The sequence below is a fragment of the Trachurus japonicus genome, chromosome 14 (genome assembly GCF_045865225.1).
Source record: "Trachurus japonicus isolate A0001 chromosome 14, Traja_1.0".
NCBI lineage: Eukaryota > Metazoa > Chordata > Actinopteri > Carangiformes > Carangidae > Trachurus > Trachurus japonicus.
The window spans coordinates 32,667,050-32,686,750 of record NC_140920.1 but is presented as its reverse complement, the minus strand read 5'-3'; the positions used below and the strand labels follow the sequence as shown (position 1 = coordinate 32,686,750).

Here is a 19,701-nt window from a genome sequence, read left to right as displayed (position 1 = left end):
AAAATGTGTTATTTCAAATGGGCAAAAACACATGCAATAATGTGATTACCCCTCCAAAACAATGTTGACAAAGACACTCTCAAAAAGTATCCCTTAGGGCACAACATTGCCTTCAGGCAAGAAATAAAAAAGCCTCAATTTCTGAACAAACTAGATGAAAACTTGATTAAAAAAAACTTGACAAAGTGCTCATAGCACCTTTAGGACTACGATTTAAAAAAAAAAATCAGATTAGTCTAATCAGTAGTCTAAAAGATCTTACCTTAATCACAAACTTCATCTTAACATCATGTAGGCCTCTTCCCGAGTCCCCAGGACTCTCCAGACCTCCTCCAGGTCTCACCAGGCTTTTCCAGACCTCCTCCAGGTCTCTTGGGGGTCTGATTAAAGTTTGTTTTCATGTTCTCGCCCCTTGCTGAGTTTTTCTGTCCTGGAATTCGTCCGACTGAGTTTGAGTCAACAAACTTTTTAGGGTTCAGGACAACAAACTCAACACACAGATGCTCATCACACCATGCCCCCTCCCCCTCCTAAAACAAATGGTCTCAAGACAAAGAGTATTTTATAATGTTTTATGTTAATTAAAATTGAGTGTGGATCAGTTTTAATGTGAAACCTTGAGTCAGTATTAATTTTGTTTTCTTGTTCTTCTTCATGTTAGTCTGTGTCTGAACATGCTCACCTTGTCAGCCATGCTGTATGCTGATGTTTACAGCTTGTGTACGTTTTAACACCACCCAGATCAGTTTGAATGACCCCTTTTAGTTGCTGTAAAGCGGAGACATGTTGCTCCGTCAGTGATTAGCCAGGTTACACCACCTCATGGTGACTCAACATGTCCTTCGCTTGAGCATTAACTACACAGTTAAACCTTTCAATCATTGTCAGATTGTCTGTTAACACCTTGGAACAAGACCTCGAACATGAACATCTACCATGTTTTATTAGCCCTTTATCAACCTGACAACTGCAAAACAAACTCCATTCAACTTTTCACTAGTCATCTGGACAAATGTAGTCATCCGCAAAATCAGACCATCATGTCCATTAGAGCCAACCTTAAATCTAAAGCATCATCATGAACAAAGTAGTGTGGTACACACACTACTTCCATAAAAAAAATCAACCTTCTTACAAATTCTATTTTTTTATATTTTCATACCTATTTCAGATTTCAACCCTTCAACTGTTACACTTCAAATATGCAGGATTTCTACATTTTCTTCAACTTTTTTTTAATTTTTTTTTCTACTGTTAAATGTTCTACTTTTACTCTTCATTTATTGTTTCATCTATATAAGTAATGGTTCAACCATATGTTCACGCTGTCAGTTTTAAACATATTTGAGTAGACTTAAGCTTTTCAGTTTCTTCATACTCATTTTCAACAATTCAAGTAATTTCCAACCATTTGATACAAAATCAACCTCCTTCTTAAAAGTTCTACTTTTTAATCTATTCTCAGCTATTGCTTCAGCTATGTTAGTTTCAGTAAATCAGTTTTCTTTACTTTCAGGTTAGCTGCAGATTTCAACTCTTTGAAATCTTCAACTGTTTCACTTAAGCAGGCAGGATTTCTACATTTTCTTCTACCTTTTTAACATTCCTACTGCTTTTACCCCTAAAGGCATTCATCAGCTTACAAGTTTTATGTTTCAGCTGCTTAAGTAATTTCTTCAGGTCATTCAGCATTGCTTCAGTAATGGTGTTCAGCTTTCAGCATTCACATGTATTTCCTTCAGGAAATGCATTCTCTAGTTTGGTTTGAAGTTTGATTTAATGGGTTTTGGAACACATCAAAAATCACTTAGAAAAACAGATGTTTGATTTCATTGATTCACAGAGATCAACAGAGAAAAACATCGAGTGTTCCTGAAGGCATCATAGCATCTTCACTGACAGGTTGTTGTCGCTGAAGTGAAGCACCAGGTTTTCATAAGGGAAACGATCCAGCCTGAAGTATAAATATTAGCTAATTCACATAATTCAAGTAAATACATAGTGTTAATACACACACTCACACAACCAGATATAATGCCTTGACTGGCTCATTTACAAGTATCTACAAAATATAAAAAAATAAAAACATAGATGAGGTTAAAACTCTGTTGCTACAAATGTTGAGTTGTGCACTGAAACATTGACATTAATAAACTGTATCTGTAAACTGGAACTGTAAATATCATCCAATCAGACGCGGCCGCCACTCGCATCCTTGCCTGTGATTGGTAGATGAATCTACAGCGTGGTAAGGAAGTCTTTGACCTGCGGGAGGGAACAGACTCGAGGTCAGAATGTAGAAAATTAAAAAAGTTGTGAACAACTAAAACACAAAGCAGAGTCAGAACAAACCCTGCTGATGAAGTCTTCCTGTTTGATGCGATCGTTCTTGAAGTCATCGTCGACATCCAGGACCAGAAGAGGTAGATCATTCAGGTAATCAAAGTCCAACCTGGCCACAAAGTTGGGTCAGTACTGTGATGTGTTCACTGACTTCGAAGATTTAGCAGCTCGAGTTTCAAATAAACTCCAAATCAGACGTCTTTACTGAAATCTGATGTTTGCATGTTTAGGCTCAGTGGACAGTGACTTTTAAGGCTCCGTCCAAACGAATACGTGGCTTCACCAAATCCGATCTTTTTCTTAATCGTTTAGAAAAAAATCTCCGTAAACACGGCATCCTTTCCAGAAATATCTGCGCCCACACGGATACAGTGAAAACAACCCAAAACGCTGTAGTACATCCTCCAGGCCTGTGTGGAGCGTGTGTGGTGCTGTAGCGCTGCCACACATAAACACTTAAGACGGGAAGTCCCCGTTGAAATTCAATAGAAGACGCAACGCCGATCCGATAAAGTATTTATCCGGATTCGAAAAAAACGGATTCGCGTGGACGGGGCCTAAGTGTTAACTGGAAAGCTGCTGCTACTTCCTGTATCTGCTGCAGAACTTTCAGTTTTACAGAAAAGTTTCCAGCGTCTGTTGGTGAAGATGTTTGACCCACCTGAGGTTCCTGTGGTAGAGCCAGGCCTCGTGTTTGAAGTGAAGCTGCTCGAGATACTCCAGAGGAATCCCCTGCTCCTCCTCCCGACCCCGCTGGTGCAACCGCTGCATACACCGCTGAAATATACACACACTCACTCAGTAACCTGAAGGCAGCACCAAAACACACAGACCAACAATAGTAGTAGCAGTAGCAGTAGTAGTAGTAGTAGTAGTAGTATTACACTAGTAGTAGTAGTAGTAGTAGTAGTAGTACCTGTGGCTGGGCTCTCAGGTAGATGATGGCGTCCAGGGCGATCTCAGACTGGAACTGCTTCAGGAGCCAGGTGTGCCAGTCCTGATAGACGACCCACTCTGTGTCCAACAGGTCACCGCTCTCAAACAGGCTGGACGCAAACACGTACCTGTACACACAGTACACACCCACTGTAGTAATACTTCACACCGACTATATACACTACACTATATGCTGACTGTATAGTAGTAACTCAAACCTGCACAGACTCCACAGTGTGTGGTTACCTGTCTGAATAGACGGAGCGTTCGTAGAACTGGACGGGGTTTTCAGCCTGCTGCAGTTTGGCTGACGGAGGCTCAAGCTGAGCACGAACTCTGCTGAGAGACGCGTAATTCTGCGGAAAGACACAGCGGGGAGACATGCTTGGATATGTTCTGGACCGAAGACTCAGTACGGACTTATTTTCGATTTTAACTTTTGAACCTTTAACAGGCTACGCTGCCTTTAACAGCCTTTCCTGCCACCGCTAATAAAGCCTCCACATGACGAGGATGTTCATCTGGTAGCCTGTTGTTACCTGGCATTAACATGCATCGTCAGTTATCAGATTGCGTTTACACCTGTACCACCTCTGAAGGTGGTCAGGGACACATTGTGACCACATTGTGTTACTTTTTCATAAAATGCTCAAATATGTCAAATTACTTGGACTCGCCCCCCTAACCTCCCGTTTAGATTTGACATACATGGGTGTAATATTTTGTGACGGGACTTCTTCAGTCAAGTAACGGCATCAAAACAGGGGAAATAGTCACTTTTTTGATTACCCGTTACTGAAAATAGTAGCGCCGTTATAACGCCGTTATTCCCACCACTGGTTGTGACACTCACCTGGAAGGTGTAGGACCAGCGGCTCGGTTTGTCGTACAACATCTGCAGCAGATTGCCTCCACTCTTCTGAGAAGAACTCAGCTCCTGCAGACACAGGTAAATCATCAGCACCTTATTCTGAAAGGACAGGACAGGAAGCGCCCGGATCCACAGTGTGACATCATCACTGCACCTGGTAAATGTCACAGTCATTCTGGATGTTACACCATTTTCCGATGGGCTCCGGGATCACCTCCCAGTCCTCTGACGCCCCCTGGAGGAGACGCACAAATGTGGACTTCCCTGCAGCTGAGAGACAGACAGGTGAGAGACAGACAGGTGAGAGACTGGTGTATCATTTTGAAACAGACATTTTCCTAACAAAATAATCAACAATAATCATTAATCAGTTGAGACAAAACAAATCATCTGAAGACTCAGACTCAGAGTTTGACCCAATTGATTGATCTTGGGGGGTTTTCCATCAACTTGACACAGCAGAGCAACATCATGACATCATCATACGTCTCCAGCAACTGGCTCAGTCCATGAAGTCTGAAGGAGTTGTCAGTGGAGGAAGTGACCGGTAATAAAGAGGTTTTTGGCAAAGAGATTTGAATTGCAACATTGAGGAAGATGTATGGGAAAACATAATAGTAAACACAGGAATGTCCATCAGGGACGTCCGAGGCAAATTCACACATTATAAAATTATTCACAGGTATTATTATACACCAGTAAGGCTCCATAAAATGGGATTGATACAGAACAACCTGTGTTGGAAGTGTCATTCTCAGGAAGGAACCTTTTTACACTTACTGTGGGAGTGCTCTTTGATTTTCCCTTTCTGGAAAAAAAGTTATAGGAAAATTGGCAGAATGGCTGGGAAAAACTCTACCTGAATCCCCCCAACTCTGTCTACTGGGAGATAAGTCAAGGTCACCACCAGGAATATCAAAAGCAGAATTTGGTTTAGCAGCAACAGGCTTCATTACTGCAGCTAGGATCATTCTTCGCCACTGGAAGAGTCAGACTCGACCAGAATTTACTGACTGGGTTAAGATGATGACGGATAATGCCTCCTATGAATTGATGATAGCAAGGTTAAACGATAACGAAGGGAAATTTTACCAGGTCTGGGGTCATTTTCTTAATAGAGGGGAATAGGTACCTGAATCCTATGAGGGGTTGACCTCTTGTATATGGGTATATTATCATATAGGCTACTGTAGATTTTTTTTCGGTGACCATGGTGTTTAGTGCTGGGAGATGTGCTGCGCTGTTTATGGGCTGTGATTTGTGTTTTTTCTCTCTTCTTTTTCTTTTTTCTGTATATTTTTGTTTACTATGGTGATGTTTGTGTTGAAGTCTGATGTCTTTTGTATTATGTTGGCATAAAATATTGAATATAAACTTAAATGACAAAGAAGCTTTTTATGTAATCCTGTTCTTTTTACTTTAGTTTCCATTCTCACTCAAAGTTGTATTTGATAGGCTATGTGACTTATAATTAATATTCCTGTTGATTCTGAAACTATGAAATAGTGAGACCTGAGTTCCATCGAATATACTATGACATCAGTGATACCAGTGCAGAAGTTCACCTGACATTGTTTTGTCCTGATGTTAATCTCAGTTTGCAGATTTTGTGTGCAGATGTTAATAGTCATACTCTTGTTTACAGTCTGTTTACAGATGTTAATCTCGGTTATGATCTTGTTTACAGTTTGTTGTCTTGAAAAGCTGAAACTGAACCTCAAGAAACGTTTGGACCTTTTCGGTTTAATGTGACTGAATCTATAGATTAGATAGATTATCACCGATCAGAGCTCTGATGTGTTTACAGCAAACAGGGAGCTATACAATACAGTGACGCCTGGATATTTTCCCGCCCTGTACACTACGGAGCCACAGACGTTAATGATTATTGATTAGTAAAGTGTTGACTGATCAGCCAAGCTGATCTGGCTGATCAGCTGTAGGAAGACTGAGCTCAGAAACACAAATGATCTCCGTGTTCAGCGGAGTTTAAGGGCTTTAACCCTTGGATGCATGAGCTACCAATACCTACACTCTTCCATGAGTGGGGTCAAAAATGACCCCAATTAGAATCAATGCGTTTTTGCAATAAATGTCTTTAATTTTGGTTAAAGATGATGACTTTCATTATATTTTGGCCAACAAAAGAGTGATTTCATTTTTGACTTGTCCATTTATCACTTTTTATTCACATTTGATCACAAAACATTCAATCAAGTATCAAAAATGTCAAAATCCATTGTTTGTGTGTCCGTCTGTCTGTTTGACTATGGAGGACAAAAAGAGAACATTCAGTAGATCTGGGGACCATAACACTGTCCATACATATGTAAACACACAAACATCTTCTCTCTTCTCAGTGTGCGGCAGGATCACTTGTCAGGCAAGGTCCTCGGGAATCCTAGCTGGCCTCCTGTAGCAGCCATGATACTTTAGATGAGAAAACATAAAAAGGACAATGTTTGAATGGCACATAAAACTATACTGTATAAATGAATACGTAGCTATGTAAGTCAATTTCTGGGCATTTATATGTAAGTAAATACACAGACATGCATACACACACACACACACACACACACACACACACACACACACACACCATACATCACATCAACACACCATACATACATCACATCAATAATCATATAACGGGTTAGCTTTTATTATAGGGAAGTTATAGGTATATTAAGAGTCTCACTCTCTACACAGCAAATGCAGTAATGTTAGCTGCCTTACTATACTAGCTAACATCAAAGTACTAACATTACTTTGCAATTAGCTTAATTGTGCCTAGCCTAATTTGTAACAACAAAGTAGGCTAATTTGATGACAATAATACTAACGTTATACTCTATCACAGAAAACTCATGGATGTGGAAAATAAGTTCATAAATGAAGATAATACTTACATGTATGTTGCTGTGTAAAAATGACCTCCTGGGTGGTGAGACTGCTGACATTAGATGTTTAAGTGGGACAGTAACAGTATACTGACAGTCAGTGTTGATGAGAATCAAAGGTTCCTTGGAAATTCCATAGGAAATGCTTGGGGTCATTTTTGACCCCGCTTATGGAAGAGTGGGGTAGTGATACAAAAACTGCAATTTCTTAAAAGTAATGAAATATTTTTAAAAAATACAAATGGCCTCATGTCACAAACATGTTTTATGAGGAATACCTGGAATATGAAATTATAATTACTTTTAATTTCAAAGATTTTGAAGAATAACAACGCATGGGGTCATTTTTGACCCCACTTATGCATCTAAGGGTTAAAGTGTCTGAGCAGAGAACAGCAGCAGCAGCCTGGTAGCTACAAAGCTCACCGCTGCTCAGCCCGCTCGCTCACAACTCACCGATGTTTCCCTCGATGGAGATCTTCTTCAGTCTGCGGCAGAAGCTGCTGCCGCTCGGGGACGGACTGCTGGAAACACCGCACGGCCTCTTCGGTGGAGTCGCCATTTAATCGGCCAATGAACGGATATCGATCTGTTATTGATCTTTGTTTGTTCTCCGCAAGGAGGGAAACAGCTGCGAGATTCCTCCTCAGTTAAATCCTATGGTTAAATCCCGCGCCAGAATAGAGTAGAATAGAGTTCCTTTTCCGGGGGCGGGACTAAAGGCGTCATGTCCGACTCTGCTCCTGTTTCTGAAGCCCATGAACCTGACTAACCCAGACCTATGACCCAGACTGAAAATCTATCTGCGGTATCTTAGTCCAGGCAATCTAGCTCGTTTTGGACCAAAAATAGAAGTTGTAATAGAATTTTTTCCACCATACATCATTTGCATATTCAAATTTATTTTCCAAGAAACTTGTAATACAAAAGATGTTAGGCTACTTTTCATGCATACTTTCATTGTAAAATGTCATTGTGGTAGGAGTAAAGGGGGGGGGGGGCTATTCGGGTGTATTTTGGGCATATTCCATTATATGGCTCATTTGCATATTCAAATTAATTTTCAAAGAAATTTAATACAAAAAATGTTACATTTCATGGATACTTTCATTGTGCAAATGTTTCATTGTGATAGAGCAAATCAATCGACGTAGTAGCTGTTGTTCTGGACACCTCGTAGAAATGATGTATGCTGAAAATAAATTCTTTTACAATCTGTCGTAAAACGCTATGCCTGGACTAATCTATCTATCTATCTATCTATCTATCTATCTATCTATCTATCTATCTATCTATCTATCTATCTATCTATCTATCTATCTATCTATCTATCTATCTATCTATCTATCTATCTATCTATCTAGTCTTGGTTTGTGTAGTTTTTACTGTCTATTTGAATTATTATGAACATTTCTGAAAATAAAAAAGACTTTTGACAAGAACAGAAAAGACAGATTGTATTGTAAAACCTGCAGGGAATGTGCACACGTTCAGTTCTATGGTTCAGTCAGTATCTGTAGACTTCAGCCCTCTTGTGGTTAACTTATATTACTACACCCTCTTTTCTTTGCATGGAAACTGCACCCACAAACCTCTGATCCATAACTAGGATTCTGTAGCCTATTCTTTTTATATTCTTTCTGATTCTAGAGTCATCCAGGAAGGATCACAGGCACACAGTCCAGTCTGCCAGCACGGTGGTGAGGAAGAGCAGCATTAAGCAGCAGAAAAGAATCTCTTTTCTTCAAGCAACATCTCAGAAAACTAAAGGTGGTATCGATGGTAACCCTGGCAACAACAGCACTGTCACTGATGATCTGAACTTGACCCTGCAGGCTGCAGCTGCTACAAACAGCTAACAGTAAAGTTAGCATTAGCAGCAGCATTACCACTGGATATAGCAGCAACGCAGATAAACATTGTGGGTGATTATTTTATTTGCTGCGTGTCGTGTGTGTAAAATATTTGCACTCAATGGTTTGGTTTGATAGGCCTACTGATGCTGATTGTTCTGTTCTGTGATTTTTCTGTTCCTGATCAGAAGAGGTTTCAGTTCCTCTACATGAGGACATAGGAGACTAAAACACTACAGGACATCAGATGAAGTGAGCGTCCCTGCATACGTCCTCCCTATTCAACAGTTGAGGGTCTGGATGAAGGTATGGCCTCTCTCCAGCAGGCTGACCTGCACTTCAGATGGCTGGAAGAGTGTCGACAGGTGAAGGATGTTACATTTCAAGGTCAAACAGCTCCAATTGACTTCTAATTTTTTTGTCTAGTGTTTTGATTAAGTGTGAGTTGTGTTTGGTTACAGTAAGAGGTTCAGACTTAAACCCTGGCCTATACCTTCAATTTTCTTCCCCTAATTTCGCCCCCTAATTGTATAGAGAAACATTGTGACTCACTGTTATTGTATAAAGTGCAAGTGATTGAAGAAACATTGTGACTCACTGTTATTGTATAAAGTGCAAGTGATTGAAGGGTAGGATCTTACCTTCTATAGGCTACTAAAATAAGCAGAATGGTCGATTTTCAACTGATCTATAAAAGAGACACACATTTTCTGAACTGATCACACAGAATTAAAGTCTTCTGAAATTCAATAATTGCCCAATAGCCTATCCCAACTAAATTCACAGTTACAAAGAGGGAACTAGCTACCTGTTTCCACAAATCAATTTCACTTCACACTGATAGTCACACACCTCAGTGTTATGGCAAGTCAACATGGTCAAATCCCCTGTTTCAGGCGTATTGTAAATGCCGTTCTTAACACCACAAGGCACTACCAGAGGGCCTGGCGTTTATCAACTAGTCTGCTTATGTTGGATTGCCACAGCAGAATGGCTTAATATTTCCCGGGGGCAACCCTGTGGCGGTGTAGGCTACTGTCACTGTGAAGTGAAAGTGCTTTGTGGAAACAGGTAGCCTAGTTGTTGTTTTTTTTAAACTGTCTGAATTCAGATCAACACATGTAGCTTAGCTATGTCATCTCAGAGAGCTAGCACAGTTAGCATCTTTGAGACAAACTGTGTAAAAATGGGTTATACAAATAAACGTATCTTACCTTGAGGACAATTTGCACAGTTTAGGCCTACATCTTTTAGAATGCTTTAGTTAGCATCATTTAGAACAGTTAAAGCAGAAGTAAGCAGAATATTTGTGTGTAAGCCGAGGAGAAAACTTTCCTTGTATCCTACAACCTTTATCCAATGAGGAGAGAGAACGGCATAAAGGGGCGGTCCTCTCTGTGTGTGCAGCCAAGGGATGCGCGTGCATGTGGTGACATAGGGACGAGGGTGGGGACTGCTAACTCCATCCGCTGACAAGAAGTTAGCCAAAACGACTGGATCGCTTACTTTTGCTTTAACATAGTAGGCTAAGCAGCCTTCAGAATGGTTAGCCAGCATCTTTCAGAGCAGTTTGTGTTGTTAGTCTCTTTTCATGACGTTTAGCTTCTAACTGGCAGTGGCTCATCAGTGTCACAATTCTAGTCTGTACTGACCAGATTTCGGGTGTGTATCCTTTATCCCCGCCCCCTGTCCTAATCAATCAAAATTAGACATCAAAGAGCAGACAAAAAGCTATTTTGCAGAAAAAAATGCTTTTTAATTTCTGTTTCAAACGTCAAGGCACAATGAGAGTTTACAGGTTCTTCAGTTGCTGAGACAATAAAAGGATTTCCCTTTAGAAACCAGGTGATCAGCTCACAGGTCTAATAACCTCCGTACCTGTCAACTCCAGGATTTCACAGATACTTATAGAATACAAAACATCATCATCATCATCAGGCACGTCATGGCAATGCAAGAATGAAAACGTCATTTTAAAAAAAAGGAAAAGTCCAGAGTTTCAGTGTAAGTTCCTACCTGCTGGTCCTTCAAACAGAAAGCCTACAGAAACAACAGGCCTCCTTCAAGCCTTTAAAAGTGAAACGGCTGCTGAGTTTTACTGACACTGTCATAGTAACGTGGAGTTCATCATGTGGGAATCACACTGCTCTTCTCTTCTCCGCTGCTCTCTGTGTTTGCCACTTTCTCAGTCACTCCTTCTCCAGATTGTTTCTCCTTCTCCTCACTCTCCTCCTTTTCCTCTTTTTCCTCCTCTTTCTGCCCCTTCTCCTCCTTTCCTCCTGATAAAGATCTGTTCTCTTCCTCTCCCTCCTCCTTCCCCTCCTCCTCCTCCTCTCTGGACTCAGTCTCGTGCTGCTGATCCTCTCCAGGAGATGTTGAAGCCTCCGTTTTGTCGTCCTTCAAGTCGTCTGTTTGTCCGTCCTTCTTGAAAACGTCTCCTCCTCCTTCTCCTCCCGTGGTTTTGTCTGTGACATCATTGGTGACCCCAACTTCGTCTCCACTGCTGGACTTTCTGTGGCGGCGGGACGGAGGGCGTCTGCGGATGGAGTGACGGGCTCGGCTCTGGGGAAGGACCAATCAGAAACAGCAAGTTGAGCTTAATAATTATGACTTTATAGAATACCTATAGGAAGTTTACAGATGTCCCCTAAACGCCTCACATCAGGCAGTGGATGCAAGCTACATTTCTTCACAGAGGTTTAAACACACCAGCGGAGGAATTTACATACAGCTGTCATGGGTCACTGAATTCATCTCTGACCTTGTTCATGCTCGGCAGGATGGAGCCCTCTGTCACAGTGGGCGGGGCTTCAAAAGAGGTGGGGCCTTCCTCTTCAGTAGCTGGAGAGGCAGTGACTGGGCTGGTGGGTGTCACCGCGCACGAGGAGGTTACCGTGGTTTCTGGGGCAGAGCCGGGGGAGGCTGGGGTTAGGGTGGGGGGCAGCAACCTGAAGCCTGGGCTCTTTGGAGAGGGGATGGGGCTGGAGCCAGGGAGAACAAGGGAGGCCTACAGAGAGAAAAGAGAGAGAGAGAGAGTGATGTCAGTGATGTCAGAGTGATGTTGATGATGTCACGGTTATAGACCGAATCGCCTTGTTGTGTTCTACTTCCCGGGTAGAAAACCAGCACGTAATTTGAATGAGATCAATAGTAACAAAAGAGAGTTTAGCTATATATATCATATTTTTCACGCCCTATCACCGTTTAGACAAATCTGAAATGATTGAAGAAACATTACCATTTCTGTGTGTGTGTGTTTTGTGTTGCTATTTATTAAGTTTGGGGGAATCACGGTGTCTAGAAACCATCAGTGGCTGCAGCTGACAGGGTCAGCTAACGGTAGCTAAGCTAACGGCGGTAGCTAAGCTAACATCAGGACGTCAGCTGTTAAAACCCTCATGAAACTACTCCAGTTAGCTCAGTCATGTTGTAACTAAGATATCCGCTGGAAAAAATATTTTTTCATGGACCGTTTATTAAAGTTAAACAGGTAACCGTTAGCCCAGCTAATCTATGATAACCATGACTAATTACAAAAATGTGCACACATAAATAGTATTAATGTTTGTCCAATCATTGGTTTTATAGACTTTAACAAACATCAGATTAGTCTAAACGGCGATATAGTAACATGAAAAATTAGATATAGCGAAACTCTCGTCTGTCACAATTGTTCTCATGCTGGTTTTCTACCCAGAAGCCTAGTTGTAAACAACAAGGCGATTCGTCCTATATCAGAGTGACTCCAGTGATGTCAGAATGATGTCATCAGGGGACCTGCGGAGCCGGGGCAGCTGTGCCCTAGAGCCGGGCCACAGCGCCACTCCCCAGGTTGGATCAAATGAAAACTGAGACTGTGGTCAGGGTGTGTGAGTCGAACTTGAACATGCTGCCTGTGTAGTGAATGATCATTTCTGTGATTCTGGTCTGTTCCGTGTTGCTGTCGTTGCTTTTGTGCTTCACCGTCTCCACTCAATCTGACCTTTGCCCTTTCATCAGAGAGCAGACACACACTGAGCTCACTCACCACCTGTGGTTGTGTTATGAGGCCGGTGTTATTACGTTGTGTGTGTAGTGTTAGCAAAGTAGCCTGTAAGCAACTCTAAACATGAGCCACCAGAGCTGAGCTTAGTTTAAGGTCTCTCTGTGGTGAGTTGGTCGCTGCATCATGAGACCGTCAGCTCCTGGTCCAACAGAGCATTGTCAAGGGACAAATATCAACAAGTGGATATTGTCTTTTATTCCCATTCTGGAGCTTTCCTATGGCAAGTGTATGATGGTTACTATGGTAACCTTTATGTTTTGTGTCTCTGCCTCTTTGTAACTTTCTCATGCTTCATAAGAGGGTCTTTACATTCACCTAAACTTTAGTGACATCATTTTACATTTGTAGACAGTCAGTTTGCAGCCCGTGACAGGCAGAAACCAGCTGCTCTTACCTGAAGCTTCTCAATCAGAGCAGAGTTCCTCTTGGCTTTGGAAGGTAGAGGTGAGGTGACACCTGGAGCCTGCTGACACACACACACACATGTTAACAGGACCTACTTCAGGTAACACAAGCTGATGTTTCCTTTGCGTCTCTCTCTCACCTCCTGCTGCTCTCCCTGTGTGGTTGGGAGTGGTAGAGTGCGAGGTGGTCGTCGTCTGACCGGCTTCTCCTGCAAGAAAGCATGAACCTCTTACTAAACCTGCTGGAGCAAACATGTCTCTGTTTGTCTGATGTTCCCTGAACTCACCACTTCACTCCCAGTCCCAGCAGCATTGTGAGGAGGAGCTGTAAACTTTCCTGCTAGTTCAGCCACGGAGCGTCTGGACACCGCCTCCTCCTGAGGATCACACCAGGGTGGATGTTAGATATATGATGAGACATGATGTGACTGAACACTGACTCCTGCCTCCTGCCTCCTGCCTCCTGCCTCCTGCCTCCTGCCTCCTGCCTCCTGCCTCCTACCTCCTGCCTCCTGCAGTCCTACAGCTGGCCTGCTCACTTCCTGTCTGTGGTGGCACTGTGACCATATTAGGAACAGGTGTGTGTTGTCATAGAGACAGGTGTTTGTCCAGCAACATGAAGCCAACAGCAGGAGGATGATGATGTCCCACAAGACCTGATGGACCTAGTACCTAGTACCACTACTACTACTGCTACTGCTACTAGGGACTAACACCACCACCACCACCACTACTACTACAAGACCTACCACCTGATGTAGTAGTGCCTAGTACCCCCTAGTACCACTACTAGGTACTACTACTACTACAAGACCTAGTACCACCTGATGTAGTAGTACCTAGTACCACTACTACTGCTACTACAAGACCGACCACCTGATGTACCTAGTACCACCTAGTACCACTATAGGTACTACTACTACTTCTACTACTACTACTGCTACTAGGTAACACCACTACTACTACTACTACTACTACTGCTGCTACTAGGTACTAACACTATTTCTACTACCACTACTGCTACTAGGTAACACCACTACTACTACTACTGTTACTAGGTACGAACACCACTACTACTACTACTGCTACTAGGTAACACTACTAGGTACTACTACTATTACTGCTACTAGGTAACACTGCTAGGTACTACTACTATTACTGCTACTAGGTAACACTGCTAGGTACTACGACTACTACTACTACTGCTACTAGGTAACACTACTACTACTACTACTGATATTACTAGGTGCTGCTCCTAATACAAATGCTACCACTGCTACTGCTACTCCTAATACCACTACTACTGTTGCTGCTGCTACTGCTACATGAAGTACAGTAGTACTATAGTAGTAGTAGGTAGTAGTTTTACTAGCCCACTGTGTGAGTGTGTATTACTGCTGCCATCTAACCCTTCCCTGGCTTCACAGCTATGAAAACTGTTAGTAAACACAAAACACGAGTCCAGGACTGTGTCGACCTTCAGAGCTATGCAAGTCTATTAAAGGTTCAGGCCACACACACACACACACACACACACACACACACACACACACACACACACACACACACACAGCTGTTGACGTGGGGTTGATCCATGTCCATTTCAGCTGAAGGTCTCACATAGCTGGCATTCAACAGATAATGAAATCACATCGCCTGGAGGGGACACACACACACACACACACACACGCATGCACACACATACACACACATACACACACACACATACTTGTGGTTGTTCCTTTATGGAGACTCTTGTTGACTCTAATGTAAACCTGATTCTTTCACAGACCCTAAAACCACATCTTTTGAAGTTGTAAGCACCATGATCCTCAGTCTGCAACACACACACACACACACACACACACACACACACACACACACACACACACACACACACACAGTCTAGTGTCGTTGACCTCTGAACTGAAGGCAGAGTGATGAAAACTGAGCCGTAAACCACTTCCTGTTTCTGAGGGTTGTTGTTCAAACTGACAGGCAGATTTCTTCACATTAGTTTCTAGTTTTGACTCCATCTCCCCTGAGCCTTCTAGGTCACCACACCACACGCCCCTCCCTTCCTGTCTCCAGTGTGTTGACTCAGGTGATGGGTCTGATCTGGCAGCGTCACATAATCAAACCCCCACTTACTGTAGGTGCTGACACATGTTGTAATGAACAGGTTTACATTATTATCTCAGTCATGTTGTTCAGCATTCAAACATAAAACGAATCAGTGCAGCAAGGCAGAAGGCAGCCATCGCTAAAAACGTGAAATAATGTCCAGTGAGCGAGTTAGGAACTCTCATGGTGATTCATCGTATCATGAGTTTTTTCTCAATTCTTAATTTTGAGATTTTGGGCTATTTTTCTTCCTTAACATGTATTCTTTCAGAAAAGTGGAAAGAAATGGTAGAAAATCCACATTAAGGTGGTTATTTTATTTCATTTTGTCTCTCTTGTCAATAGATTTCTCCTAAGTTAGCAGCTACTGTGACATACTGTGCTGTGCCTGTTGCCTGACCCATGTCGTTTCAGGCATCGTTGTAAAGCTCTCTCTCCCCTGAACAATGTAGGCTCCAAAAAAAATAAGTAATTTCCTCTGATTCGACAACCAATCGTAATGATTTACATACATTTATTATCCCTATTCACCTGTGTCCCCCTTAAAAATGAGACCATGATCCATCAAACTGAAAATATTGTGATTGAAGTTAAAAACTTTCCAGAGCACAACCACAAGTGGAAAACCCCACAGAGATGAAAAGATGCAGGTGCTTCATGTGTTATCTACGGTGGCCCTGTAGGCTCAAAACACTGCAACGTATGAGTGTGAATGGATTGAATGTGTGTAATTCAGGGTAGATGTGGTTGGGTGGCTATACACCTGGGCCGATATGGGTAAATAAGAACTGGATCTTTAACCTGTTCTGGAACCATTGTCATTTGTAAGGACTGAGATCCTGACTGTTCTGTGAAAAAAACAATAAAGAAAGTTTGGATTTAAAAAAAAAAACACTGCAACGTAGTAGGCTACACAAACCCACGACACAATAAAGTGATGGACATGGCTAAACACTAATGCTAAGCTAACAGTACATGTGAATGACAAAACAAACTCATAATAGTCAAACCCACTAACCAGTAGCCGTCTGCACAACATATAAAGTTAAGAAGCTTTGAACTGAAGCACCTCAGCCTGGTCCCTCACTTTATTGTGTCCCTGGAAACACTGCTGTTGTGTTGTGAGTTTTTGCAGCTCATGTGTTGTCAAACTGATGGAGTTGTTTTCTGAATTTGTAGCACATTTGCATCTATGCATGTGTTTTCTTCAGTTACAGTGAGTTCAGCCTTCAGGGCCACCGTAGTTAGGATTCACAAACGTGTTGTAATGTTCCTTCAATAAATCTGTTATAATCAGAGAGTCACGTAGTTTAGACTTGGCACCTCAGGCTGAATGACAGTGACCTGTGATAACCTCCGGTCAGTGAACGCACCACACTGCTCTGCATGTTGATCAAACTCATTAACGTCACACTTGTGTGAAAAATTTGCTTAGATGAGGAAGTATCTTCATAAACATGAACTTGTTTGTTTGCGTCACAGACATGGAAACTTGTTGTTTATCAAACTGACGTGCTGGGTGTGAGATCATTTACATCTCTCTCTACCTGTTTGACGTGTTTGTCACAGTGACAGAAGTGTGCTGTGTTCAAGTGCTGCTGGAAAGCTCTGACATCCGGTTCTGGATGTGCACGTGTGAAGTTTAGGAGGGAAACGTGATATTCTGATAAATCCAGTGTCGACACTGAAGATATTCCTATTTATAACAAATCAAATCATGTGTTTGCTCACACTGACACAGCTGTGATAGAGGGACGGAGGCCTGCACTCGCTGACTGACACCTGCAGCACTGTCCAACACATCACACACTCCACTATTCAACCAACCACCAAATTAAGTCTGCTTAGAATGAATCTGTTTACTCCTCTGTCAGTGGTAGAAACAGAAACAAGACAACAATAACAACACACACACGCACACACAAATATCTACACAACTGAAGAGCAGCAGTACAGAAGAGATTAGAAGAGTTTTACCTCCATCCTGCTCGTCGTCTCTCAGCAGCTTGGTTTATGTGGAGTATGTGTGTGTGTGTGTGTGTGTGTGTGAGAGAGAGAGAGAGAGAGAGAGAGAGAGAGAGAGAGAGTGTGTGTGTGTGTGTGTGAAAGAGAGAGAGAGAGAGAGAGAAAGGTTAAATATAGAAGCAGAGTCACTACTGACACATAGTGACAGAGAGATGGGAGGGGCGGGGCTCAAGTTCTGTCACATGTTGATCATAGTTGTGTCATTCTGCAGTTTGTGGTGTTTAATTAAAGCTGTATTCTTTTTAATTATTGTTGACATGATGACAGACGACAGAGAATGGAAGTCAGCAGGGTAGAATAAATGTAAAAAAAATTTAAAAAAAAAGTCCCCTTCAGTAAACAACGTGAACTGCTGTTGCTGATGTCCTCCATTGGCTGTCGTTCTTTCAAAATGATACTTCCTGTTACATCATCAGTGAGTGTTTACAATTGATTCACAACATTTTTCATCAAGTGATTCCTCAAAAAGCAGGCCGGGACTTCACCTGCAGCAATTCACTCCCCCCCCCATTCCCTCCTCTGTTGTACAGTGTGTGTCACTGGTTGTTGTGGCATTTTAGTGTGAAGCTTCATTTTCAACATTCAACGCATCAACTTTCATTGCAATGGGTCTTGCCTCATAATCTAGTTGGCTTTATATTATTTCTGTATATGCTGTTCAGAAGAGTTAGTTCTGCAGCTTAGTTAATAGTTCAGTGGCAGTTAATTAGTGCCCCCTCCCTGCCTCATTTAATGACCCTTGTAAATGTGGTTTCCAGCCTGTGTGTCTCAGATGCTGTGATGGCGGACGAAGAGGAAGCTGCTGCCTGTTTGTTGAGCAGGAAGTTGAGTCACACGAGCAGAAAAAAAAACTTATTTCGTTTCTCCTTTTGTATTTCTTCACGTCTGCCTCAGAACTTAACTGACTCCATGTGTGAACCTGAAGTTAACAACTTTTGTGAATTTCACTGGAACAAACTGCAACAAAAATGAGTGATTACTGAATGAAGAAAACTAGGAGTAAAAACCTCACTTCATATAAAAATGCTGAACTTATCTCACTTTGTCTTGTGACCAATCAACAGTGACAGTTGGTGACAGGACGTGGTTTTAGAGGGGGAGTGAAGTTGACAGGAAAAAAACAACGGCGTGTTATGAAAGGGGAAACCATATATGGTGAAATTAATGCCACAGGAAATATGAGTGGAGAGATGTTACGCAATATCACTTCTTCTGTCAGAAACGTTAAAACTCAGATGCAGATATGTGATGGACTCAGACTGCAGTTATCGACCAGTTAGATTTTAGCTGCTCACTTTTAAAACAACTCCTCATTTGACCTCACCACTCATTTTCTAATATTATCAAAACATCCAAGGTCCAAAGGAATCTAAACCTTCTGTTCATCTTCACACAGGACACAACTCATTACACAGCTAAATTAAAGGTCCCATATTATGCTGTTTTTCAACCATTTCACATTGGTCAGTGGTCCAACCACATCAGTATACTATTAGTAGCGTGTTGTCCCCAAATAAATCTGCGGTTCTAAATCTCAGCCATCTAACTCTCCTGAGAACAAGCCGTTTCTGTGTCTGCACCTTGAAATGCAAATAAGATGTGTAAACCATGTCCACTCCACACCTGTCATGTGGTTCTTTCACCATGTGCTAATGTTGACATTGGGAATAGGCGTGGGGAATGATCGAATGAATTATCAATAGTTGTTCCATTTAAATTAAAATCAAATAGCCTAGAGACTATTGTCTTGTCTGAGAGAATGTAAATGTTCCCTTTTTACTGGCACAGGAGGAACATGGAGAGACTCCTACAGCCATCAGAAAGTTAGAAAAATAAATATTCATGCTGCTTGTTGCAGCCGATAACTTCACACTTGGGATGTTGGGGGAGGTGGAGTCACTCCAAGTTAGCTCCCTCGTGACGTCAAGTGGAACTGCACTTCCAACTGGCCCGTTTGGAGACACGATCTCAAAAAAGTGAAGCAATCAAGAGCGAACAGACTTTTTTCACCTCCAGGCGTCATAGTAAGGCCACAGGCACACATAGACTATAACCGCTACAAAACCAGTATAAAGTGGATTTTGCATAATATACCTCTGATGAAGACGCATTGCATCGAAACGTTAGGTGTTGTACACCTGTATTATTATTAAATATCTGCTTTATATCGAGTGCTCCAGTCGTTTCTTTGGGTTTA

At 42.0% G+C, this 19,701-nt stretch overlaps 2 protein-coding genes across 5 annotated transcripts; both read right to left on the bottom strand.

Annotated features, from left to right (window-relative positions):
* Positions 1 to 2,131: 2,131 nt before the first annotated feature.
* LOC146975142 (deoxycytidine kinase 2) lies at positions 2,132 to 7,705 on the bottom strand. Its single transcript, XM_085796950.1, has 8 exons — positions 7,510 to 7,705; positions 4,305 to 4,420; positions 4,133 to 4,216; positions 3,526 to 3,635; positions 3,260 to 3,407; positions 3,005 to 3,120; positions 2,353 to 2,452; positions 2,132 to 2,265 (listed from the first exon to the last, which is right to left on the bottom strand). The coding sequence occupies exons 1-8, from the start codon at positions 7,613 to 7,615 to the stop codon at positions 2,239 to 2,241; spliced, it is 807 nt and encodes a 268-aa protein (XP_085653076.1). The 5' UTR covers positions 7,616 to 7,705; the 3' UTR covers positions 2,132 to 2,238.
* Positions 7,706 to 10,782: 3,077 nt separating this feature from the next.
* LOC146975141 (capZ-interacting protein-like) lies at positions 10,783 to 17,542 on the bottom strand. Of its 4 annotated transcripts, none has more exons than XM_085798830.1 (6): positions 17,457 to 17,542; positions 13,643 to 13,732; positions 13,496 to 13,564; positions 13,346 to 13,417; positions 11,668 to 11,913; positions 10,783 to 11,468 (listed from the first exon to the last, which is right to left on the bottom strand). In XM_085798830.1, the coding sequence occupies exons 1-6, from the start codon at positions 17,460 to 17,462 to the stop codon at positions 11,034 to 11,036; spliced, it is 918 nt and encodes a 305-aa protein (XP_085654956.1). In that variant the 5' UTR covers positions 17,463 to 17,542; the 3' UTR covers positions 10,783 to 11,033. The 4 variants fall into 4 exon arrangements, with proteins under 4 accessions (XP_085654956.1, XP_085654957.1, XP_085654958.1 ...); XM_085798831.1 differs by having other exon boundaries at positions 13,346 to 13,414; XM_085798832.1 differs by having other exon boundaries at positions 13,496 to 13,561; positions 13,646 to 13,732; positions 17,457 to 17,524.
* Between the last annotated feature and the right edge of the window lie 2,159 nt (positions 17,543 to 19,701).